A 25061-nucleotide genomic window follows, 5' to 3' on the forward strand; every position below is an offset into this window, starting at 1 on the left:
ATAAACATTTGTAATGTACTCTCCCTTGTATTTAGCATGACTTTTAACTTTTGTATTTCAGAATCCTTTAATTTTCTGTAGCATCCTTTATCTACATGGCCCTCCTCTGAAGTGGGAGGACAAGAGCTCTCATCCCTGTTTGGTAAAGGAAGAAACTGATGCTCAGAAAGGGGAAATAACTTGCTCCCGAAGCCCATCAGATGGGAAATGGCAGAACTGAATTAGGCAACAGTGGTTCTGATTCACAGTGTATTTACTGTTCAATTGTGGGAAATTTTTCCTTAGCCAGCCTCACCCATGGGAGAAATTGGTACAGGGCAGACCCCCTGAGGATGCTGAAAATGCCATGTTTGGGACCAACTTGGGTGCTACAGAGACTTGGCACAGCCTTTTGACCTTGGGCACATCAGTATACCTCTTCGGGCCTGTGTATCCTCATCAGTAAAATAAGGATGATAATATCAGGAGTTTGGATGGAAAAGTCTGCTGCTTAAGGTCTGATAAGTCATCAGGACAAGCTCGCTGGCTGGTAGCCAGAAAGGCTCCTGAGGTGAATGCTACCCAGGTCTCTGGTCCTCAGATGAGGAGACTTAAAAATCGTCTCTTTGGTCTTCCATCCACCTCTCACCTACATGTTTGTCCATTATCCATCTACCCAACCATCTGACCTCAGATCCCCCAGGTTTGAATTCTGGCACTGCCATTTATTAGAGGTGTGATCTTGGGCAAATTACTCAACTTCTCAATGCTTCACTTTCTTCTTTTATAAAATGGAGATAATGAGAGTACTTATTATAAGTTGTTATGAAGATTAAACGAGTTATAATTGATATAAAGTGCTTAGATCAGTGCCTGGCAAATAGCAAACCCTATAAATGATAGCTCTGTTGTTTATCAAGATCTGCACTAAGCCCCAGGGATAATGGCAAATGAGACAAAGTTTTGTCTTTATGGAGTTTATAATCTAGAGGAGGAATAGAAACAACTAAGTAAATGAATCAATAAATATAAGTTCCATTTGTGATAGTTACTATGAAAAAAACCCAGCAATGCCAGCATGTTTGCTTAATGGGTACAGAGTTGCTATCTGGATGTGATGAAAAATTTTGGAAATAAACAGTGGGGGTTGTTGCACAACATTGTGAACATAATTAATGCTCCTGAATTGTTACACTTAAAAATTAGATAAAATGGCAAAAACAATATAAAGCAAACCACCAAAGATAAGGGAAGAAACCCTCTTTAGACAGAATGGTCAGGGATCACATAGATTGAGGTCTAAAGGGTGGGAGCTGTCATGCCAGCAGATGGGATGAGCCCATGTAGAGGGACCGTTTAAGGGAAAGCCCCGAAGCAGGGGCAAGCCTGGTGTGGTTGAGGAGCAGACAGAAAGCCAGTGTGACAGGCTCACAGTGATGGTGGCAGTAGTGGGAGCAGATGCAGGGGCCATAAGCTTTGAAAAGGAGTTTATATTTTATTTAATGGGAGGTCATTGGAGGTTTTAAAGGGGGTATCCAATTGGAGTTTTGAAAAGATCCCTATGTCTGCTCTGTAGACAATAAACCTTAGGTGGGTCCACGTGGCCACAGAGAGTCCATACAGGAATCTGAGTCAGCCATGCAGGCATGAGTTGAGAGTAGCTTGGGCCTGGACAGTGGCTGTGGGGGGTGTTCTTGAGAAAAAGAAGAAATCCAAGCTATTGGATTCAGAGATGCTGATTCATGCTAACCCTGGTTGGAGGGCCTGATGTATAAACCAGTTGATGCATTTTTCATGAGTGGCACACAGGCCAAGTGGATATTGCCTTGTCTGGGCTGAGACATCCTCTCCCAGTAGGCCACCCAGATGGAAAGCCACAGCACGAAAGGCTGCTTAATGCCTCTGGAAGGGGAGCCAGCTGGTGGTTGCAATGTTGAGGCGCATTAGATGCTGACAGCCTGCTGGGCTGGCCCCAGATGGGCCTCACTGGGCCCCTCTCCTCCAGACAGGGCTGGTCTGGGCACTGTCAGCAGTTACCTCTCTGGCTGACCTTTCTGTTTTCTAATCCCATCCATTGGGTTTTCCTGTCAGTGTCATCAATCTGGCCTTGCTGGCCCCTGTCTCTCAGAACATCTTTCTCCATCCGTTCTTGGCAGGTACTTCTGAACTCCTGCAGTCCACTTCACCCACCCCGCTGATCCCCCCATGGCTTGCCATTATTGTTTATAATTTTAAGAACCTTAGGATTGCTTATTGGGTGCATACCATATTAAGTGCTCTGTTATTTCCTGAATCTCTATCACCAACCTGAGACAGAGGAGTATCTCCATTTTATAGATGAGGCAACTGAGGCTCAGAGCAGTGAAGTCACTTGCCCAAGCTCATGGAGTCAGCTAGCGGTGGAGCCAGGCCTTGAGTCTAGGTCTGACTGTGAGAGGTCCATGAGATGGCTGTGGGAGGTCCCTGACCCCCGGGCCTGGCCCACAGCAGTGCTCAGTGGTGGACTTGTGCTCTTTCCAGCAAAGTAACATTTCTGAGTCTTGCAAGGCTGCCTGAAGTACCCCCAGTTTCTTCATTTCTCCCCACTCCAACCTGTTCATCTGCCAGTCTGTTTGGAGCTCACCTTTATAGGCTTCTTATTCTGAGGTATCAGGATGCCAAGGCCTCCTGTGTGACCTCTGCACAGCCCTATTGGTTCCCTCTCTGGGCGTTTGCCCACATAGTGACTCGGCTCAAATGCCCTCCTGCCATACCTGTCTAAATTCTCTCTCTTTGTAAAACCTAACTCAACCAAATCTCCCATTCGTTGCCGTATAAGCCCTTCTTTGGGCACTTGAGGCTATACTCCTGATCACAGGTCTCCAGAGTCTTCTACTAGAGTTTGAAACAGACACTGGCAAATCTAAATTACATCCTTGTGGCAGTTTAACCACCTCCTGGAAGAGTGTCCTCCTCCTGTGTTGCAGTGAGCTCCGCAGGTACCAGCACATGCTTCCACTGGGTCCCCTGCAGGCTACCCAGCGGGCACCCTCAGTCTGTGCTGACCTGGGCCTGGGCAGAACTATGCCTGTGTGACTGGCTGTGACAGGAGACCAGGTTCTTGGCTCACTTTCCATGGCCTGGGGAGAGCACCATGCCGTTTTCCCTGGACTTGGGAAATAAAGAAGAATCTCCTCATGGGTTTTAAGCAAATAATGTTATTTTTCTTTTTTAACTCATAAATGTTTTTATAAGTTTAAGCAGACTTTATTATCCTTCTCATCCTGGCATACCAAGCCATGTGCCATCAGAAAATTTTATTTTTAACCTGTAACTTTTTTTAATGTTGAGAACTACAGTTAAACGAAAGAAGAAAAAAAGAATCTATACTCTAGAAACAACCGTAGTTACTACTTTTTTGAATTTTCTGTATCTGTGCATATATATAAATCAAAATAGGGTCAATCTGTATGAACTGTTGTGTTCCATGATCTTCACATCATCTTTTTTGACTCTGTAGAGTGGATGAGCCATCATGTGTCCAGCCAGCCCCTGGTTGGGGAGTTCATTGGTGGCTCATGCCACCTCCTGGGCTGCCAGCCTGGGCCTGAGTGCTTTTCTCCTTGAAGTTGATTCTGTTGAGGTTTGCTTGAGGCAGCAAAGTGCAGTGGGAAGCGTAATGGCCCTGGAGCTAGAATGTGGGGAGTCGGAGGCTGGATGGGGAGGAGAGTGGGCAGGGGGAATCAGGGAAAACCTGGGGAGATGACTGTCATTCACGTCTTTTGCTCTCTGTGTCTCACCTGTAATAGAAGGAGAGACTGACTTATATCCGAGGCTCCCAGGCCCTCTCGCCGGTGGCTCTGCCAGCACCAGGTGCTCGCTGCCAGCAGGCTGTGCTGGGGACCCAGGCAGGCAGCGCTGCGATGCTGGGTAGGATTGCTCTCTTGGCTGTTTCCAAGAAGACTCAGGCCCAGGGAAGGTTCAGAGAACCTGATTGAAAGCAGACTGAAGCAGGCAGAGGAGTAGATGTGCCAGAGCATCTGGTCTGCTGGCCCTTGAGGGTCATGTGGATTCTGCTTCTCACAGCAGAAAACATACAGATTAGTCTCTAGGTCCCTTTTTTTTTTTTTAAGCAAAAAAGTAAGCATTTATTTTAAGGGCTCTTCCCTATAGGCCTTATCTAGCATGGTGGCAGATAAGCTCAAGTATAGGCTTAAACGAGATCCAGACCCAGGCAGACAAGTCTCAGTTTGACCTATGAGGCTGTGAGCCTCCCTGGAGCAGCTCCTGATGCCTTGTGTCCTGGCACAGAGTCTGCACTTGGTGTCACGTAAGCGACAGAGAGGCCTTATTTACCTGTGGCTTTAAGTTAGCCTGGAAAGCCCAGGGCAGTGACCTGAGTGGAATGCATTTCTGGGTGGGGATAAGGCAGTGTGGACCAAGGCTTTCCCCTGCTCCTCATTTTATATCTTAATAGCATCAATAACAACAAACCGTGTCACTTGTGCTGTGCCAGCCTACGAAGTGTTCTGTTCATTATCCACTTGGTAGGGAGCGAGCACCCTTGTGGGCTGCCCAGGGCCCTACACCTCTTGTGTGGCCTTGCAGGGGGCTCAGGGCTCCTGACTTTCTGCCCAGTACACTTGACTTTGGGCCAAGCTGGTGCTGCCTGGATTGCAGGGAGAGAAACTGAAGAATACAACGGACTATAGGGTAGAGACATGTGGGCATAGCCCAGGAGGGATCTGGGGTCGGTCTGTCTGTTGGCTCTTTAGAAACCTCCCGTGGTAGAGCCTGGGAGGGACCTGCCAGGTCTAGTCTGGATCTTTCTCATTTAATATGATATACTTAGAGGAAGGCTTTATAGACTCTGGGGTAAGGGATCCTGCCCATTTCTTTGTTACCCAGGTTTTTAGTTCCACACTTTTTTTTTGGAGAAGTTACTTATTGGGGTCATGATTGGGTGCTTTTGCCCTTTTAAACTTAACTCATGAGTTTAAAAATGTATGTGTATATTTAAAATTATGCAAGTAATTCCAAAGTATATAAAGTAAAAAGTGAAGTTCTCTTGTCCCTCCCCATGGAATTGTCTCATTTTCCTTTATCTACTTTCAAATTATTAACCTTTCTTAATAGCTTGGTGAGTATCCTTTCAGATCTTTTACTACATGTGTACAAACATGCAGATGTATTGTTGAGGTTATCGCTTTGCTTTTTAAATATAAAAATGGGGCCATGCCATTTTTTCTCTTTGCAGTTTGCTTATTCCAACAGAATATCTGGGCAATAGATCCTTCATTCTCTGAACTCTCTTCATTTCCTGCTTCAATGGGAAAATGATAAGAATAGCCTGTCCTAGAGATAATTTCTCTAAGTCACTTACTTCTTGGATGAGTGAGATGAAGTGAGATGAAGTGACTGCTCCATTTGGGGCAGACCCAGGATCTGAGCCCAATTCCACTGACTTTTATATCATCAAGGCTATGCTTTTTTTAGAGTGCCTTCTGGTCTTATCCCTTTGGATCCATCCTGACAATATCCCTGTAAAGTCAGCAGGGCAGGAATTAGTGAGGCTAGTGGCATGAAGAGTCTTGCCCTAAGTCAGTGTCAGAAGGGCCTGGAAGCCCAGGGCTTTTTTGGTTGAGTTGAGTTTATTCAACATTTGCTGAGGGACTACAGTGTGCTGTGTGCCGGGGTTAGAGAGGCAGCCTGGCCAAGGGCCTGCCTGGAGGTGATCACTGACTGTCCCTTGTGCTCTTGGCCTAGTGGAGCTCCCTGAAGAGACTCTCACCCTCCCTAGGAAGGGTCCTGGTTCCAGATCCAGGCCAAGAGATTGGAGTCCCTAAGCAGCTATATGGACACAAGGGGGTTCTGTGACTGTGGGTGCTGCCATTAACCCCTCACTTCCCATGACTCCTCATCCCTACTTCCTCTGTCTCTCCCTCCTGCCTCTTTCCTTCTCTCTGCTGCTCTTTGCCCATTTGTCTCCATCTGTCTCTCTTGGCGTATGGTTCCTGTTGCCCTTGCTCTGTTCTGTCACACCATCGCTGTCCCTTTACCCTGTCACATACTCTCCTTCATGCCAATGCAGGCGTGCTGGTCACCATGACAACAGAGACAGGCCCCGATTCTGAGGTGAAGAAGGCTCAGGAGGAGGCCCCGCAGCAGCCTGAGGCAGCCGCCGCCACGACCACCCCTGTGACCCCTACAGGCCACAGCCACCCCGAGGCCAACTTCAATGAGAAGCATCCGCCCCAGCAGGACACTCGGCCTGCTGAACAGGTATGTGCCAGAGCGCATGGGCAACCCTCTTCCCACCCAACTAGTCTTCAGGAACCAGTTCTCAGGAGGGAGAAAAGGAGACTGAGATTTTATTACTAATCCATTACATGCCAAGCACTGTACCAGGGGCATTGTGTTCATTTTTATATTTAATTCTTCCAAACATAAGAGGGTAACTGTTAATTTCCCCATTTTACACTTGGGGAAACAGAGTTTCAGCAGGATGAAGTAAGTTACCCAGGGTCCCACTGCTATAAAGAGGTGGAAGTCAAATCTAGATCTGATTTCGAAAACCTGTGTTCTTTCAACCTTATTTTCCTATCCCCTGAACCTGTCCATGCTAGCTTAGCAAGCCCAATATGACCCCAAAACAAAATCCATCATTGTAAACAGGTAAGGGACTCTTCTAGCCATCAAATTCACACCTTCCTTAATTCACAACAGGCCCAGAGAGGGCAGGGGCACAGCCCAGGACCATGTCATTGAGGGTGTTGTGGCCAAGTTAGGACTAGTGGGCAGCGCCGTGACCTCCCTTTGCTCCATTAGATCAGTCTGCTAGTTCTCAGCCTCATTTTAGACCCAGTGACAGACTCAGAAGGAGGAGACCAGACGAATGCCCTGATGACTCATGACTCTGGGAAGACGGGTCAGCTCCGGCCACCGGGCTCGGCTTTGTGGGATGCTGCTCCCTGCACAGGCTGCCTATGCCCCACACGAGCCCACCCCATTCACATATGAGCTCTGTCTCTCCTCCTGGACACACCAACCATAGACCCTTGTCACCCCGGGCTGTTGGAGGGCAGTGGCTCTTATCTAGGGGTCTTGTCTTAGCCCTAGCTGCTTCATTATTACATCTCATTTGGTTGAACGGCTATGGTTTCAAGCCCACTGACCCGTCTTCCATTGGTTGTACCTACAGAGCCTAGACATGGAAGAGAAGGACTACGGGGAGGCCGATGGCCTGTCAGAGAGGACCACGCCCAGCAAGGCCCAGAAATCGCCCCAGAAGATTGCCAAGAAATACAAGAGTGCCATCTGCCGAGTCACTCTGCTCGATGCCTCTGAGTACGAGTGTGAGGTGGAGGTAGGGAGTGTCCAGTGCCACAAGCCCCCACCCCCAGTAACTGGCCTCAAAGCCAGGGCAGGCTTCTGTGTGCCCTCAGCCTGCGCCAAGCCAGAGGATATCCATTCTTCATGGAGTCCTGACTAAGTGCTGCAACCTGGAGAGAGAACCTGGCCAGCCCTCCTTTGTGCAGATGGTGGCACTGAGGCCCAAAGAGGGGTTATGATTGCAAATAGAATTAGATGAGGCACAGGGCTGGCACCAGAAAAAGTTTTCTCTGGGTAGCTATACCTCAGCAAGGAGCCACTATCTAAGAGCTGATCTCTAGCCAGTAGGCCTAGGAACCAGGCTCTTTATTCTCACCCAGCAAGTGCCAATGTTTCAGCTAGAATCATTTTTATGTATTTATGGAGTAGAGAGAAGAGTTCTCTGTTGTGAACGCCCCTGTCTGGGGCACCAGGACCAAGTTGTCTGTCCTGAGGTTCCATGGTAAGGTCGTCCCCAGGCATAGGGAGGCAGCCTATTGAGGACTTTCTTATCCAGGCCACGTAAGAACCCTGCAGTGTGGTCCCACCCCAGAGTACGTGGCAGGGAAGATGCCCCCTGTCTTTGGCCAGCCCTCCTGGCCCCGCATTTAGCATCTCCCTTCCCTGTGCAGGCTAGGACTCACACCCTAATTATGAACTCTTCTTACCCACTTCGAAGGTCTACCCCAGTCTGGGCACCATGCCTGGCCCTCTTCCCATGTGTGAAAGACTCCAGAAGGTGGCCTTCCTGCTGAGAGTTGTGGGAGCTGCCCTCCTTTCTCCCCACACCCTGGTCTTAAGGCTTTTGGCTTAATTCTGAGCACTGGCCATCTGGGTCCTTCTTCTCTGCGGATTGTTCCTTTTTGTCGTTTATTTCTTATATAGAAGGTTTTCAGGGTGCAGACCTTGACTAGTCCTGGGCAAAAGAAAGGGATATCTCCTACCCTTCTCTTCTACTCACACTGGGACCCACTCTTTGGCTTGGGGGACTCACCCAGGTTCTGGGCTTTGTCCTTCTGAATCCTGAGGCCCAGATGATGGTGCAGAGAGGTGCAAGGCTGGTTGTATGGGAGAAGGCTGGGCGACGCTGGATATCACTCAGACTTCGTGCTAGGGGAGGGGCTGGGCAAGGGGAGTCACACTGTGACCCTGAGTCCTGGGCTCTCCCCTTCTCCCCTCTCCACATCCCTCATATTTTGGGCACCTCTTCTCTTTCTGTGACACCCAACACTTAGACTTTTGGTTTTCTGCTCCTTGGTTCAAAGTTAGCCTCCTCCTCGTAATCACTATAAAGGAAGGAGAAATCAGTCACTCCCCACCCCTACTCCAACTTACCCCCAAACTGGGCTGAGGTCCAGGAGGACCCCAGCAGGGCTTCAGGGAAGGCAGGTGTTGAGTTGGCTCTTTGTTACCCCAGGATCCCTTAGGGCTTGGGGAGCAGGGCCCAGTGGGTGGCAGGAGTGCTGAAATCCTTTCCAGACACTGGAAGGCTTGTGGGGGGTTCTCAGTTGTTCTGGGGCAGCCTGGGCTGTCTCCCCGCCCCACCTGAGGTGTGTTCCAGCCTCACAGCAGATTTGCTCTCCTCTTCAGAAACATGGCCGGGGCCAGGTACTGTTTGACCTGGTCTGTGAGCACCTCAATCTCCTGGAGAAGGACTACTTCGGCCTGACCTTCTGTGATGCCGACAGCCAGAAGGTACCTGGGCTGGGGAGTGGGCCTGGCAAGGGAGGCCTGCTATGGGGAGACTCTTCCTCAGATGGCTGTAGTCCTGGCCACATCCCATGGCTGCCCTCAGTCCTGCGCATTCCCAAAGTTCAGCCAGCCCTGTCTGTCCTAGGTTCTCTGTCCCTAACCTTCTACTCCCTCCCAGTCCTTTCTCAGGCACCTGCATGTCACTCCCAGATGGGTGTCTGGGGAGCCATGACGTGGCTCCAGGGGACCAAGACACCCACCTCAGCGCCTCTTCCCTGCCCTCGGGGCACTCCTGTGTCAGGGTTTCCTCCTTCCCACCAGCCCCACCGCAGCTGCATTCCCTGTTCACCGTCCTGCCTCAGAGCACTGGCAGCCTCAGGGCCCCAGATCCCAAGCCCTGTAGTGAATTTAGGCCTCGTTCCCTCACCTCCTAGTCCCAGGGAAAGCTCAGCCAGAGAAGGGTGGTCCCCACCAGGGACTGTTGACAGGCCATTCCCAGATGTTTCTCTCCCTTGGCCCTATCTCTTCTCCCCATCTTTCCTCTAAAGAACTCTGTCTTCTTTTTCAGAACTGGCTGGACCCCTCCAAGGAAATCAAGAAGCAGATCCGGAGTGAGTGGCCTGCTGTGGCTGGGAACATGGTGGGAGAAGGGGTGGGCGGGAGCTCCAGGCCACAGAGACCCCGGTTGTGCTGTTCCCACTTTGAAAAGTGCCTTCAGACCCACGAGCTGCTTTGCTGCATGTGGCAGATACTGTGGAAGGTAGGACACTTTGTAGGTGATGAGCCGGAGACCAGGACAAGAGAAGTGACTGTCTAGAGCCACACAGCAGGTTAGTAGAGGAACCACAGGTGCGTTGGTGTCAGTCCTAGAAGGGACCTGAAGTAGCATCTAGGGCAAAGGAACAGACTGAGGGCCAAAAACACCCGCCAGGGCCAGGGCAGACTTTGGTGGTCAGTGACCCTTGACTCAACTCGGAATCCTCATCCACACAGCACTCCAAGGCAGTGCCCACTGACAGGAGTTACATGTGGGGTGAAAGCCAGGCCCATCCTGGTCTCGGCCAACCCCTGTATTAACGATGGGTGACTAAGGCCCAGAGAGAGCCAGTTACTTACTCAAGGTCACAGACCAAAGTATTGGCTGAGCCAGGTCTTGAGCACTGGCCTCCCAACACCGTCCTGTACTCTTTTCGAGGTCTGGGGTGAAAACAGATAAGCAGGCCAACAACCTGTCCTTTCTGGCCCAGAGAGAAAAGGCATGTTGGGAGAGGTGGAACAGCCTTCAAATGGCAGAAGGGGGAGGTAGGGGGCCTCAGCCTGGTGGCATGCGGTAGGCGGAGACTTGGAGGCTAGAAGCAGAGATGCCTCCACTGGGGGCCCTCCCCCTTGGCTATGCTTGGACTTCTTGGTCCCTGGGCTGGAAAGCTGTAGCAGAGCCCGTTGCCATGACAGCAGGCAGCTGGGCCCAGGGATGCCAGCTGACTCTGCGGGAGGGGGCTGGAGGAATTCTTCCTGCAGGCTCCTGTCAGTTGGAGACAAAGAGGCAGGCATGCAGATGGAGCATGCTCCTCTGGTGCCGGTGGGGTCTCAGGCCTGGGCTTCAGGCTGTGCCCAGGAGCCCCAGCCTGTCTGTAAGGCCTGCCTCTCATGCCTGAAAGGATTGAACACATGCAGGTGGCCAAGTACAGTACTTGAGAAGGACCAGCAGCTCGGAAAGGAGAAGCGGCTGCCAGAATCTGGCCTTAGCATCCGTCCCCAGGGTAGAGAGTCAGTCCTCCGTCTCCGGTCCCAGCCAGCACAGCCCAGGCGTCATGAACAGTCACTCTTTGCATCCACGTTAAGTCATCAAGGAGCGAGTTTCCTTCAGTAGAGCCACAGTCTCCATCCTCACCCCTGTGCACACATCCACCCATTCATCCCACTCTGCCTTCTGGAGCCCCCGTGGAGCAATTCCTTGCTCCCTTTCTTGGTGGGAGCCCCTTAGCCTCCTGCAGGTGGCATGAGTCCTTGTGTCCTGGGCTTCAGAGTTGGGTATAGTTCTCCCAAATCTCGGTGCCCATCACCTAGGGCCCTGGGACAATTCCTCCACCTCTCTGTGCTCCTGCTTCTCCTTGGCAAGTGGATTAGTGATTCCCGCCTCACCAGGTGGGGGTGGCTGCTAAATGAAGTATATGTGGACAGCACATGGTACCTTGTGGGCACTTCCCTGAGGCAGTCTGGTGTGATGGTTAAAGAGACACACATTGGAGTCAGACTGCCTGGATTTGAATCCTGACTCCAAAACTACTTTTCGTGTTGCTGAATTGTTCTGTGCCTCAGTCTCCTCATCTGTAAAGTAGGGGTGATGATAGTACTTACCTTTAGGTTTATTGTGAGGACTAAATGAGTTCTTATGTGGCAATACCCAGAATGGAGCCTGTACACAGTGGCCCCTGGTAGCATTACTGTTATTTCTGAGACAAGGATTGTTTACCTGAGGCTGCCGCTTCCATGGAGTCAGCTGGGCTCAGGAGCCTGGGTTTTGGGTCAGATAAGCAGAGGTTAGATCCCTGTTCTCCACTGCTGACTAGCTGAGTGACCCAGGAAGAGTGACTTATCCTCTCAGAATCTTCACATATAAAAAGAAAAACCTACCTCAGACTCATTACGAAGATTAAATCCTCACGTGCACATTAAGTTCTTAACAAGCAAAGTGACCAGCACATAGTAAGTGGTGGAGACATTACAGCTGTAGGGGGACTATGGTGATGACGCAGGGGTGGGGGGTCAAGGGTGATGGTGAGAGCGTGGCCTCCAGCCCTGCGTGACCCTGGTCTTGCCCTGGACGGGCCTCGCTTTCTCGCTTCATCAGGAGCCTGAAGTGCCCCGTTGTCCAGACACCGTGACCGTTGTTCTGGGTGGTGGTCTTCACCACGGCCTTGTCTCTCTCAAGTGGTTCTCTCCTCTCCTGGTTCTTAGAACTTGTTTCCTGCAAAAACCTTAGCCTTTATTTCTCTCTGTACCTTCCTCTACATGTACCATTGATTTTTTTTTGTATTTCAATGTGGCAATTAACATCTATCCCTGTGAAATGTCCTTTTTGCCCTTTAGATCTTCTTTATAATGCAGCTCTGCCATCTGAGATGGACTCAACATGGTATAACATGGCAGTTTTCTAAAGTGTGTTCTGAGGAACATTAATCTGGCCAGATGCCCTGTAAAAAAATGGAAATAGCAGGTCAAATAAGTTTTGGAAACTCTTGAATGTGTGGTCTCTTTTGTTTTCTTGTATATTTTATTTTATTTTTTTTATTAAGGTGTTATTGATATACACTTTAATGAAGGTTTCACATGAAAAAACAATGTGGTTACTGCATTCATCCATATTATCATGTCCCACCCATACCCCATTGTAGTCACTGCCCATCAGTATAGTAAGATGATGCGTGGCCTCTTTTGAGAGTTGTAGTTTACAGTAGCAGAATGAGGACTCTGAGAAGTCCAAGGCTAGGGAACCTGTTTGATGTTGTACTTTCTGGACTTGTTTTCTTCCCATTAACATCCTGTGGCACAGACTTTGGTTTAAAGAAGGGAGCACGGGCTCTGGAGCCGGGTAGCTTGGGTCACTTCCTAGTGAGTGACCTTAGGCCAGCCACTCTACTGCCTGGGCCTCAGTGTCCTCATTTGCAAAACGGGGCTACACATAGGACTTGCTCACAGGCTTGTGCAAGGGTTAATGAAGCAATGTTTGTCAAGTAACTAACTGTGCCTGGCAGACACCTTTGCTTTTTTTCTACCTTCCTGTGCACTGCTAGCTCACAAGTCTTTTACCACAGACTTTACTCTCCTCACCTGTCAAGTGGGACTATTATTCCAAGCTCCCTGATTGGATTTTCTTCAGATTACAGAAAGGAGAAGACTTTGAAAAATTGCCCATAGGGTGGTGCATCTGGGCCACCCACTGGGATGATGGGGTTTCTCTGATATTTCCCCCATCTCCTCTCAGGCAGCCCCTGGAATTTTGCCTTCACAGTCAAGTTCTACCCCCCTGACCCTGCCCAGCTGACAGAAGACATCACAAGGTGAGGGCCATGGAGGGCGGGGAGCGGGCATGCTGGCTGTGTGACTAGGGTTGAGGGCACCTGGCCCTGGGGCACACAGGGCAGTATATGATGGTGGAAGCAAACTCAGATGCCCACCAAGGCCAGGCAGACAGCATCAACGAAGAAAGCTGACTCACTGCAAGAGAAAGTGATGCAAAGAGTGGCCAATGGCAGCTGATTCTTGACTTCAGAAGGGGCAGTGTCACGGAGCAGTGGGCGCAGTGTGAATTCAGGAGGACAGATGCCCTCTGAAGCAGTTGCTGTTCAGCTTGGGCAATCACTGTCATGTGGGAATTGGGCCCAGTTGTTGAAGTGAAACGGATTTGAGAGTAAAAACCACAATTTTTAAGCGTTGGCAACTAATTAAAAACTTTTTAGGATCATGGTCTGGGCCATCATTTGGGACAAGCCAAACACAACTGAAGGCTGATGTGCTGGGTAAACCACTGTTTTTGGACTTTGGGGAAAAGAGGGAATAGCACACAGATGCCTTCCCATGTGGGCGTTTGTTCCTGTGTGCTTCTCTGTGCACCCATCAGGAATGTGGGGGTCAAATAAAGCATGTGACCCCCCTCCCATGGAGGTGAACATGGCAGCTGAACATGGATTATATGTGTATCTCATTGTGTCTTAAGGCCAGTAGGTAAAGTGGCTTGAAGACTGGAGGGGGTACAAAGCATCCTTCCGGATGAGTTTCTATGGGGTTCAGTCTATAAACTAGAACAGGGAGAGGCCCTTGTCTTTATCTAAGCTCCTTCTAAAGGGCTAGTCACACTTCATGATATTCTGGGACTGTGCTGTCCGTGTGCTGGCCCTGCGTGCCCACCAACAATAAGGTGTGGGCTTGGAGTTATTAAGGGGCTACTAAACCAGTTTCTCTCTCCCACTGGTTCCCTCTGTTATGTCAGCTGCCTGTTGGCCAGACAATGGGCTAAGTTCAAGTTCCTGCCTCTGTCCTTGGAAGATGAAACAGCTGTCTCTGGAACAGACCAGGCCCAAGGCCTTACCTCTTTGGCTCTGCTCTAAACCCTGAGATCTTCCTGGAGCCAGGACTCAGCAGCAGGGTCTGGACTACATTCCCAAGAGGGCTGAGAGCCTTAGAGCAGCTCAGTCCCCATCCCTCTGGTCTTGCCTCACTGGTGCCTTTCCTCTTTGTGCTGGTCTCTGGGTCTTAGGCCCCCAGGGGCACCAAGATGGAAATTAGCTCTGCCCAGCAATGAATGACCTCAAGAGTTGGGGTGGTGGTAGCAGCTGATTTAGTCAAAAATATTTAGGCCCAGAATAAACTGCTCAAAATGACCAGTTGAAATGAAATATTGGTCAGTGATTTCCAGGTTTTTAGACCTGAACAAAATGCCCATAAGCCCATACTTGGTGCCTTTAATGTTGGAGCTGCTACTGACTCAGCCTGGGCCTTGGCTCTGAGCACACACTGAGGTTGCACATACTTTTTGTAGAGCTTCAGTTCAAATTGCAGTAAAGATTATACTAAGTAAAAGCTACTTAAAAGGAAAAGAAATAGGCAATTGGGGAGAAAAAAGGTGAACCAGCAAAATGGGCAAGGAGGCATCACTGCCTGGGAATGAACTGAAACATAAAAAAAAAAATACACGATAGCTGAAAAAGCAACAAAAAAAATGACTTAAAGTGGTTCTAAAAATTGTAAAATCATCCAAGTATGCATAAAAGTTATAAAAAATCATGGCCTAGCGGATGGAAATGTTTCTTTTAAGTCAATTTGTTTTCAGACAATTCACTTAGAGCTGGAGGCAAAATAAAAATGTTTTGAGGAAACATTGGCAAATAGGTCCATCGAGGCTGTGGAATATGGTGCAGGAGTTAAAATGAATGAGGTCCAGTCGCATGAGCTGACCTGGGAAGGGCTCTAGGCACATAGTCGGGTGTGAAAAAGGCAGCTGTAGAATCAGATGTAGTGTTTGATATCATTGATATGTTAAAAACACCCATGAATCAAAACCACATGCATTTCTGTATGTCCGTAGGGGAAGAAGTTCTAGGACTTCACACGGACAATGGGTGACCTCTGTGGAGAGAGGATGAGGACTCAGAAAGGACTTCAAGGGGAAATTCAGAGTTGCTTCTAAAGTTTACATTTTTTTCCACAGTAAGAGCATATTAACTGCATAATTAAAAATATGTGACATTAAAAAAAAATGGCCAAACCAACAAAGTAGTCCTATTTAGCTTGAAAATGAGTTAGAATTAAAAATGCTCTCACAGTAGGAAAAATCCCTCAAAGTTAGAAAGGAATAAAAATGCTTAAAGTCAGAAGTGGTACAAAACCATCTCAAGACGACGCACCCAAATTAGCAACACACGCCATGCCAGTATCTAGGAATCTTCCCTTTCTGCTGAGCAGAGCACTGATCACTTTGGTTCTGGTGGACCGGTGGGCTGCTGGACTGGGGCACTTGTGGAGGGGGTGGGTCCTGTGCCCATGTCCACTCTCCCCTATCTCCAGATACTACCTGTGCCTGCAGCTGCGGGCAGATATCATCACAGGCCGGCTGCCCTGCTCCTTCGTCACTCATGCCCTGCTGGGCTCCTACGCCGTGCAGGCTGAGCTGGGCGACTATGATGCCGAGGAGCATGTGGGCAACTATGTTGGTGAGCTCCGCTTCGCCCCTAACCAGACCCGGGAGCTGGAGGAGAGGATCATAGAGCTGCACAAGACGTACAGGTGAGAGGGCCTCTGCCCGGGGCCTTCCCTGGCATCTCAGCTGGCTGGCCAGAGCCTTCACTGGGCCCTCAGATGCTGTAAGGGCCGCACCTGGCCCTGGCCCTGGCCCTGCCTCGACTTGGTGGTGCATCTGAGAGCGCTCGTCTCCTCCCGCTGTGTCTCTGAACAATGCAAATGATAGTAACTCACTCTGTGACCTTAAATGGTCCCTTGGAACCTCAGGTTCTTAAGCTCCTATATGGGTGTAAGTCTCCTGTCCTCAGCCTCTGAGAGTCAGTCTCTCTGCCAGCTGGAGAGAGTAATTGCTGTGTGTCCCTGGAGAGGAGGCCCAGGTGTGGAGGGATTATGCACTCAGTGGAGAAAGCCTGCTGGGGGTGAGGGAATGTTAGTGTCCTCATGTCTTGATCTTGTCAAAAAGTCCCAAAGTTCTCACTGTACAGCCAGACTGCCTGGGTTCACATTCTGCCTGCTGCTTTCTAACCAGGGGATCTTGGGCAGGTCATTTCTCTTCCAGGGCTCTCCTTTCCCCATCTGTTCCATGTGGGTGCCGATACAACCTGACTTGCAGGGTTTGGGGAGAACTAAATGACACATTAACGACACACCACATGTTTGCTATTATTGTTGCTCTCTGTGATTTGAGGGGTTGAGTAGTTGATGGTGCAGTGGAAAGCACCTTGTTCTAGGCATCAGACGATAATTCACTCATTGAGGGATGGCTGTTTGACCTATGAGCCCCATATTTTACTTGTATGTGTCCGGACTTAGGTTATCACTGTCTCTCATCTATTGGTATTTGGGGCAGGAGAATTCATTGGGCAGGATGTTTAGCATCACTGGACCCCAGGTCTTAAATGCCCGTAACTACCCCTCAGTCATTGTAACAACCAAAATGTCCCCCCCATTTCTAAATGCCTCCTGTGAGGGTGGTATCTCCCCCGCCTCCCGCCCCACCAGAGAACCCTCAGAACTAAAGGGTCTCTGGGGTCCTTTCAAGCTGGAAGTGCTTTGGGTCTCAAGTCCAAGGTTGTTATGGGAACCCAATGTGATGAACGTGAAAGGCATTATAAACTTCATGGAAAGTGCGTGCATGTGGAAGGGGGTATGGTGACATTATCTCATTGCTAATGAGGATGGAGGGAATGAGGAGGGTGATGTCCTGGGGGCTGCATCTAGAGAGGAGGCCCAGGATGGAGGGATTATGTCCTCAGGGAGAAAGCCTCCTGGAGGGCGAGGGAATGTTAGATCCAGGGTGGCCAGTGTGTCTCTCAGAGCCTCACAATCCAACTCTTACTGGCTGCTATTGTATTGTGTTGAATATACCAAAACCATACAAGTGGTCCACATTTTCTGCCTGGTCTCAGGAATGGGGAGTGATGGCCTACCTGCCATCTATTGGTCATTCCCGTCATAGGTAGCAAGAATCTAGTTAGGAATTTGCAAGAGTCGCAAATTCAGAGAAAGAAGTTCAACTCAATATGAGCTTCTGGTGCTCTTTTGACTTGAAGCACATTGCCGTTTAGTGTCTGGGTATCTCACACAGCAGCTCACTGAAGTAGACAGTGGGAGAAATGGAGGCCCAGAGGATATGAGGCAGATGAACATGAAGTGATTGAGAAGGAACACAAATTCTGGAGCCATATTGTCTGGATTCAGATCCAGACTTCGCTAGTTAATACTGTGTACCCTTAGGCAAGTATTCAACCTCTCTGTGTTGTGGTTTCCTCATCTATAAAATGGAAATAATAACAATAATACTACTTTAGAGAACTGGTATGAGGATTCAATTAAGTTGATACATGTAAAGTGCTAGAATAGTAACCAGCATTTAGTATTCAATGAATGTTAGTTTAAAATATAAAATATAAAAGTATAAAATATACAGTTTCTTACAGCCAAATAAAGAAGGAACTTGATGGATTACATGACCTTTCTTTTTAGACAGAAGAATGTGTACCTGTTCCTCAGGGGAGATTAAGTGGTTTCTGATACAAAATTGTGAGAGAAATATCTTATGTGGGTAATAATTTAGGGGCTCCTGGATAATTATAATGAACAATGTCTTCCACAGTGGTTTCAGTCATGGAGAAACAGAATTTATGGCTCATCCTTAAATTAGTGGCAGAATGAGGCAAAAGTCCTGACTGCCACTGAGCCCTTGAATACTTTCTGGAGGAGGCAAGACTGGACCTGAACTTTGGCAGGAGATGGGTTGGGTGAGCTAAAGGGCAGACCAGGATGGAGGGGGAGCGGTGCACCATCCTGCACAGAGGGCAGAGGGGAGGGACAGGCTGAGGCCCAGCCATACGCCGATCATACAGTGTTTGCCTTTGATTCAGCTTCTGATCGTAGCCACCTTCAACCAGCAGGACGCAGACCTAGGCTTTTCCCATGGCCACCTGTGATCCCTTTCTCTCCCTTAGGGGCATGACTCCAGGGGAAGCAGAAATCCACTTCCTGGAGAACGCCAAGAAGCTTTCCATGTACGGAGTAGACCTTCACCATGCCAAGGTACTGCTGGATCCATGTCCCCCGTGTCTGGGGTGGTTGCCTCAGTGACCCACCAGGTCCTTCCAGAGGGACCCTTTGTTTCCTCCAACCTGAAGCCTTTCCTTTTCTCATTTTTCATTCTTCATAGTTCTATAACCCTTTATTTCACCATGTTCTTTATAATTTTCTCCTGCATTGTACTTATCTATGTACCTTTTTGTGCCACCACTAGATTGGAAGCACATGAGGGAAAGGCATAGGCCTTAATTTATTTCTGCATCCTTAGCACATAGCATGTGCCTGGTACCAAATACATACCACTAAAGTTTGCTGGGTGAATGAATAACTGAGTGATTGACAAAGAAAGTGATCGAACAGGTGATTGGGTGAATAAAGGACAAAGTGAATTGGTCAGGGGACTCCAGTATGGAGGCTGTAACCCTGCTTCTGAGAGCTCGTTATAAGCAGAGGTCAGGGATGGGTATTGGGGTGGAGGGCAGTTCATCTCCAGGCCTGTACCCCAGGTCTGCCATTCCATGGTTCCTTCTCATGCAGGACTCTGAGGGCATCGACATCATGTTAGGAGTCTGTGCTAATGGTCTGCTCATCTATCGGGACCGGCTGAGAATCAACCGCTTTGCCTGGCCCAAGATTCTCAAGATCTCCTACAAGAGGAGTAATTTTTATATCAAGATCCGGCCTGGGGAGGTGAGCCTGCCTTGAGAATTCCTCCTTCTCACTGGCATTGATTAGAATGGAGAGAACTCTGGAAGCTAGGCCTGGATTTGTTCCTACTCAGAATACATAGATGGGGGGTACTAGGGTGCTAGGTAGGGAGGGAGCCCTCTTTTGCCAGGTATGTGACTACACACACACTCACACACACACAAGAACATACATACAAAGATAACCACACATATTGAGGTTACACAGATCAATGAATACATGTCCATGACCATATATTTGCTTACAGGTAGTGTTCAAGTATGTATACATAATAAGATACACGACTATGCACACACATCAAACATGTATATGTCCAACCTCTACATCTCACCCATCAAAAGTCCATTTGTTTCTACCTCTAGAATAAATGTGAACCCGTTTGCTTCTGTCCTTCACTGCACCAGTCACCGACAGCCACCGTCTCTGACCTGTATCTCTGTGATGTCCTTCTCACTGCCTCCCTGCTTCCCTGCCTCCATTGTCACTCCAGGCCATTTTCCTCTGAGTTGCAAAAGAGAGCTTGAAAGTCCCTTCCATCAGATCAAGTCCCTCCTCCAACTCCCACTCCTTGCTTAAGCCTTTCAGGGGCTCTCTTAGCTTGAGGACTGAAGTCCAAACACCGTCTGTGGCCGCCTGCCTCTCCCACATGTCTCTGCCTCACTGCCCCCTGCCCACGTTGCTCCAGCCCCTTTGCCTGTCTCTGAGAACCTGGAATGAGCAAGCTCATGCCTGCCCTGAACCCTTTGATTTTTGATGTTCCCTCTACCTGAAATTTTCTTCCCCACTTTCTCAGATAGCTGGTTCCTTCCCCATCCTTCAGATCGCTGCTTAAAGATCACCTATTTAGAGGACATTCCCAGATCACCCTTTCTAAAATAGCGCCTGACCCCTCTGCCTGCCCAGGTGTTCTCTGTCACATCACACATCTCTGTTCATTCCCTCATGCCCTCATCAGTACCTGAAATTATCTTGCTTACTAATTTATCAGTGCCTCCAACTCTGAGAATCTTCTGCCTTGGCCACCATCGTGTTTCTGTTGCTTCATATCAGACCTGACATAGAGTAAGGGCTCAATCCACCTTACTGGAACAGATAATGAATAAATGAACAGGCCAGAGTCACACATGACTGAGAAGAGGTTCAGAAAGGATGGCCTGGTAGCAAGAGGCCTTGCTTCTAATCCTCCCTTCTTGGTTTTGCAGTATGAGCAGTTTGAGAGCACCATTGGCTTTAAGCTTCCGAACCACCGGTCGGCCAAGAGACTGTGGAAGGTCTGCATTGAGCATCACACATTCTTCCGGTGAGCCTGACCCTGGGGTCGGGTAATGGAAATTGAGACAGAGGCCATGTGTGTGATGCTTGTATGTGGAGCAGGAGCAGGTAGAGGGGCAGGAAGAAGAGCTAGTAGGGACTCTAGGAAAGCCCCCACCCCTTTCCTTAACTTCGAATTGTCGTATCTGGTGGGACAGTGGGATGAAAGGTAGTCCAGCCTTGGGCCTGGCAGTGCAGGTCTAATCCCCTATCCTCACCTCCATCCCTCCACTGCAGGCTGGTGTCCCCTGAGCCCCCACCCAAGGGCTTCCTGGTGATGGGCTCCAAGTTCCGGTATAGCGGGAGGACCCAGGCACAGACCCGCCAGGCTAGCGCCCTCATTGACCGGCCTGCACCCTTCTTTGAGCGTTCTTCTAGCAAACGGTACACGATGTCCCGCAGCCTTGATGGAGGTATGCTGCAAATTGAAGGTGGGGGGAAGAGTGGTGTTTAGAGGGAAGACAGGGCATGCTAGCTTCTGCAGAACTAGCAGTGAAGGTGAAGACACATTACAGGTTTGCCCCAGGCCTGGTGCTCAGGAACACTGCTGTACCTGGGCAGTCCTCAGTGGCTTAGCCCAACCTACAGCACCACCTGAATATGACACTGCCGCTCTCTGGACTTCCTGTGACTTCCCTGAGTGGTGGCCTTTTGGGGTCCCTTGTTCAGCCACAAGGTTTTCTGGGTCCCCTGCTTAGTGATTCACATTGTCCTCATACCAGGAGAGTATTGTGACTGTAATGTGGAGCTGGTGACTCCTCACCTCACTGGAGGCCAAGGGGTTGTTCCTGGCCATTCTTTTGGTTCCATTGAGGTGATTGACATCTAACCACATGGCACTGTCCGCTGTCCCCACTCCTGCTGGGCTGGCAGGTACCCTTGGTACTGTAAGAGCTGGCCCCACATTGCCCTAGCAGTCAAGCAGACCAGGGCTCCTCAAAATGTGGTTGTAGACCACCTGTGTCAGAATGACCTGTGGGCTCATTAAATACAAAGATTCCCAGGACTGGCCCAGACCTACTAAACTGGCACTCCTCAAGGCTCTGAAATATCCCCAGGATATACACACTAGAGTTGTAGGAGAGGTTCAGAGGCCACATGGGCACTGGGGAGATTCAGAGTTAAGCAGCTCTGAGTTCACATCTCAGCCTTGATTCTCACCAGCTGCTCCATGGACATAGGAAGTGGTCCATAAATATCTGAATGAATGGGTGAGGGGTCTTAAGCAACTTAACTCCCCTGTGCCTATTTCTTCTTCTGCAAAATAAATACCTACTTTGCTGTATTATGGGGGGAACTAAGCAAGGTAATACTTGTACAGTTCCTGGCACATAGGAGGGCTTTAATAGATAGTATCCAATAATAAATTATTGTTTATTATAGCAATAAATTATCATTGCTTTTAGGTTTGTAGAGGAGGGCTTAAAGGTTGGAGGTGGGAGACTTGGGTGGGGGAGCAGTGGATATTCCCAGAACACACTGGGACAGGCCTCTGGGCAAGTTAGTTCTGCTCAACAAATGTTTTCTGAATGTTAGAATAAGTATGGCCTTTTCCTTTGAGGAGCTCATAGAATAGTCAGTTTGTCAGCATTCAATGTGATTTAAGCAGTGGGAGAAATCTTTACAGAATACAGAGCAGCCTTGTAGAAGGGGAATTAATCCTCTCTAGGAAGGTTTTGCAGAGGTGACAACTGGGCAGGGTTTGAAGGATACCTAGGAGTTTTCCAGGTGATCAGGCAAATTGGTGCTTTTCCTATAGTATGAAGGCGAGACCAGTCCCAGAATTCCCTGACCGTGTTTGAAAGATTTGTAGTCCGTTTGGGGTCTGTTTGGGGCTGAGGAAGCTCCTTGTTTTCCTTGAGTGGGCACAGGCCTGAGAACTAAGATTTTTGCAAAGGGGAAGGAGGGCCTGCACTGTCCTTCTGTCCTCCCCTGCAGCTTCCATTACTGTGCCAGGGGCTAAACGAAGTCCAGATTGTGCAGGGCAGCCAAGATTGACCCAGACTGGTGAGGCTTATTGAGGGAGGACCAGAAGCCTGAACTCTGGTCCTGATCACTGAAAGGTCAACAGTGGGACCTTTCTCCTCTTGGAGTCTCTATTTAGCCTCTATAAAATGAAGATAGTAATTCCTATTCTAGCCATCCACACAGAGTATTGTCTGGATCAAATGAAATAATGTGCATAAATGGGCAGTTTGCAGAGTGAATGGAGATGAATAGAAAGGATAATTATTCTCTTTTTTAAAAAATCTAGGCCAATTCCAGGGATAATCTGTGCTCTAGTCATTTTAATTCAGTGTTTTCCAGTCATTTTTTCCACAGGACACAATCCATGGCATGGTCTGGGTTATGTCCAGTGCCTGATATAAAGTATAATTCCACCCCTTTCTCTCCTATTCAGAAAAGTGCTTTGGAATGCCAGTGATTGAGAAAGATGTCGTTGTAGGTGCTCCTTTGAATTTTCCCTAATTTGTAAAGAAGATAAATCATTTGCAAACCTCAGGACTTTGGCTTTTGCTCATAAAAGCTCATTCACAGTATCTGTGCATTGCTGAAGAATGGTCAAGTGGGTGTTCTGCCACAACCACCACAGTAAAAACATCAACGCTTGTGGGCTAGCACTGATTAAATTGGCCCACTCTGTGCCAGCTGCTCTTCTAAACACTTAGACACACCAGCTTATTTCTTCCTCCCCCCAGCTGTCTGAAGTAGGTACTGTTTATTGATGAGGAAACTGAGGCCCAGAGAGGTTGTAAAACTTGCCAAATGTCACACAGCCAAGAAATGGATTTGAGGTGTGAACCTGGGCTGTGGTGCTGTGGAAGTCAGAAGGGGATCTGGGCTGAGAGGCAGCTCTGCCATCACTGTCAGCGTGGCCTGGGGAAGGCTGCTTCACCGCTCTGTGCGCTGGCTCCTTATTTCTAGCATGTTGGGGATGTGGAAGGGTTTACTTCACTCCAAGCATGCCTGGGTGGTGGGGGGGCGGGCTCCCTGTCCTGGGAGATGTCTTCACACAGCCCCCTGGCCATCTCTGCCCACTTCAGCAGAGTTCTCCCGCCCAGCCTCTGTCAGTGAGAACCACGACACAGGACCTGACGGTGACAAGCGGGAGGAGGATGGCGAGTCTGTGGGGCAGCGATCAGAGGCTGAGGAGGGAGAGGTCAGGACCCCCACCAAGATCAAGGAGCTAAAGGTAGGAGCCTGGCTTTCTTGTACCCTCTGACCTGGAGATTCGGAGGCCAGGTCTGGGTCTAGCCTTGGTCTTGGCCCTGACATGCCCTCAGCTGTGGCTGTTGCTCTTGCTGTGGGGCGCACTGTGGACGGGGCCCTGTCCTTGAGCCATGCTCAATACTTGGACATTCCTGCATGTTGGTGGAGGGGGACACACTGCCCACCCCACACCCTTCTCCTCCTTTGCCTTGCGTTCCTAGAGGGGCAGTCTGTCCCCTAGGGGACTGTGGCCTCCTGCCCACTCCTGATTTGCCCCTTTGACTGTGATCTGGTTTCTGCATGGTCCCCTTCCTCCCCAGAGCCTTATGGGGGTCACTGAGGGCCCTTACAAGGCTGAGGTTCAAGCGTGTCCCCTCCTGCTTTCCGCCCACTTCCCACATATGGGGGCTCATACTCATGCAGGCATGCACATCCCCACATTCACATACATCCACTCAAGATGTACACCCCTCTCAGCCCTAGGGTTAGGCACCCAGACGTGCACATAACATGCACACACAAGGCATGTGCATGTGTGGAGATACTGTGTTTCCACCCTGCAGTCCCACCTTGGAGCACAGGCCCCTGAACACACATGTTGACTACGAGCACAAATACCCAGAACCCTCACCCCATCTGCCCACTTGGCCCCCAGCCCTCCCCACCCCCTGCCCTGCCTCCCTGGGCCAGCCCCCTGCCTCATGCCTGCACCTTCTGACTGCCTCTCCACACCGCTCTCCACACCGCTGCCTGGGTTATCTGGAGGATATCTGGAGGATCCTGGGTGATTCTCACCACAGAGAATACTAAACGCAGTCTTCCCCTGGGACCTGGTCCCTGGTGTGGGAGCAGGCTCATTTTTCTGGGTGTCCCTGGCTTTAGGTGTATCTGTACTCTGGTCCCCACGAGACCTGAGCACCTCACCTTTTGGACTAAGGGGCCTAGATTGAGGATCCTGCTAATAAGCACAGTGGTCCAAGTCTGGGCCAGAGGTCGGGACTGGGGTCTGGGAGGCCAGGGCGGAGGCCAGAGCAGCCCAGTCTGACCCTGCTGCTCGGTGAGAGCTCTTGGGGCTACCTGCTGGACTGGGCCAGTCGCGGTGTCTCTAATCCATTTGCTCTACTGACTGTGCTGGTTCCTTTTCCTCCTCCCCCATCTCGCTAGCCGGAGCAGGAAACCACACCAAGACACAAGCAGGAGGTACTGCATGGGACCCGGCACTACCTACCCAGCCATTCAGAACCCCAGCTCATTTGTCCCCATCCCACAGACCATCCGAGGCTCATGTCCTGGCACCATCTCAGCTTTAGCTTAGCTTCTGCTCCCTACCCCTGTTCCTCCCAGCCCTGAAGTTCCCTTCCCCTTGCCCCCCATCCCACTCCATCCCACCCTGTTCCTGCGCCCTGTTGGTGTTGAGTTCATCTGTCCAGCTTCAGCCAGCCCTTCCCCCTCCCTCTTAGCCTCTCCCTCCGCCTGGCTTCACCCCCGGCTTCTCTGCACTACCCCATTCTTTCTTCCCA

The 25061-nt window shown here is 49.8% G+C and overlaps 1 protein-coding gene across 22 annotated transcripts in view; it reads left to right on the top strand.

Annotated features, from left to right (window-relative positions):
* Window positions 1-25061, top strand: part of EPB41L1 (erythrocyte membrane protein band 4.1 like 1) — a 144236-nt gene that overhangs the window by 88268 nt on the left and 30907 nt on the right. For 10 of the 22 annotated variants that reach the window (XM_036902398.2, XM_036902413.2, XM_036902410.2 and 7 more), the window contains 12 exons: window positions 6050-6240; window positions 7160-7324; window positions 8920-9024; window positions 9590-9632; window positions 13007-13082; window positions 15586-15804; window positions 18228-18315; window positions 18850-19002; window positions 20223-20320; window positions 20569-20744; window positions 23376-23524; window positions 24706-24741. In XM_036902398.2, coding sequence (XP_036758293.2) covers window positions 6064-6240; window positions 7160-7324; window positions 8920-9024; window positions 9590-9632; window positions 13007-13082; window positions 15586-15804; window positions 18228-18315; window positions 18850-19002; window positions 20223-20320; window positions 20569-20744; window positions 23376-23524; window positions 24706-24741 — 1485 coding nt within the window. In that variant the 5' untranslated portion in view covers window positions 6050-6063. Of the gene's footprint in view, window positions 1-5652; window positions 5838-6049; window positions 6241-7159; window positions 7325-8919; window positions 9025-9589; window positions 9633-13006; window positions 13083-15585; window positions 15805-18227; window positions 18316-18849; window positions 19003-20222; window positions 20321-20568; window positions 20745-23375; window positions 23525-24705; window positions 24742-25061 lie in introns of those variants that run through there. The other 12 variants (XM_057502950.1, XM_057502956.1, XM_057502958.1 and 9 more) reach the window with 5 other exon arrangements.

This window comes from Manis pentadactyla, chromosome 5 (assembly GCF_030020395.1).
Source record: "Manis pentadactyla isolate mManPen7 chromosome 5, mManPen7.hap1, whole genome shotgun sequence".
NCBI classification, from domain to species: Eukaryota; Metazoa; Chordata; class Mammalia; order Pholidota; family Manidae; genus Manis; species Manis pentadactyla.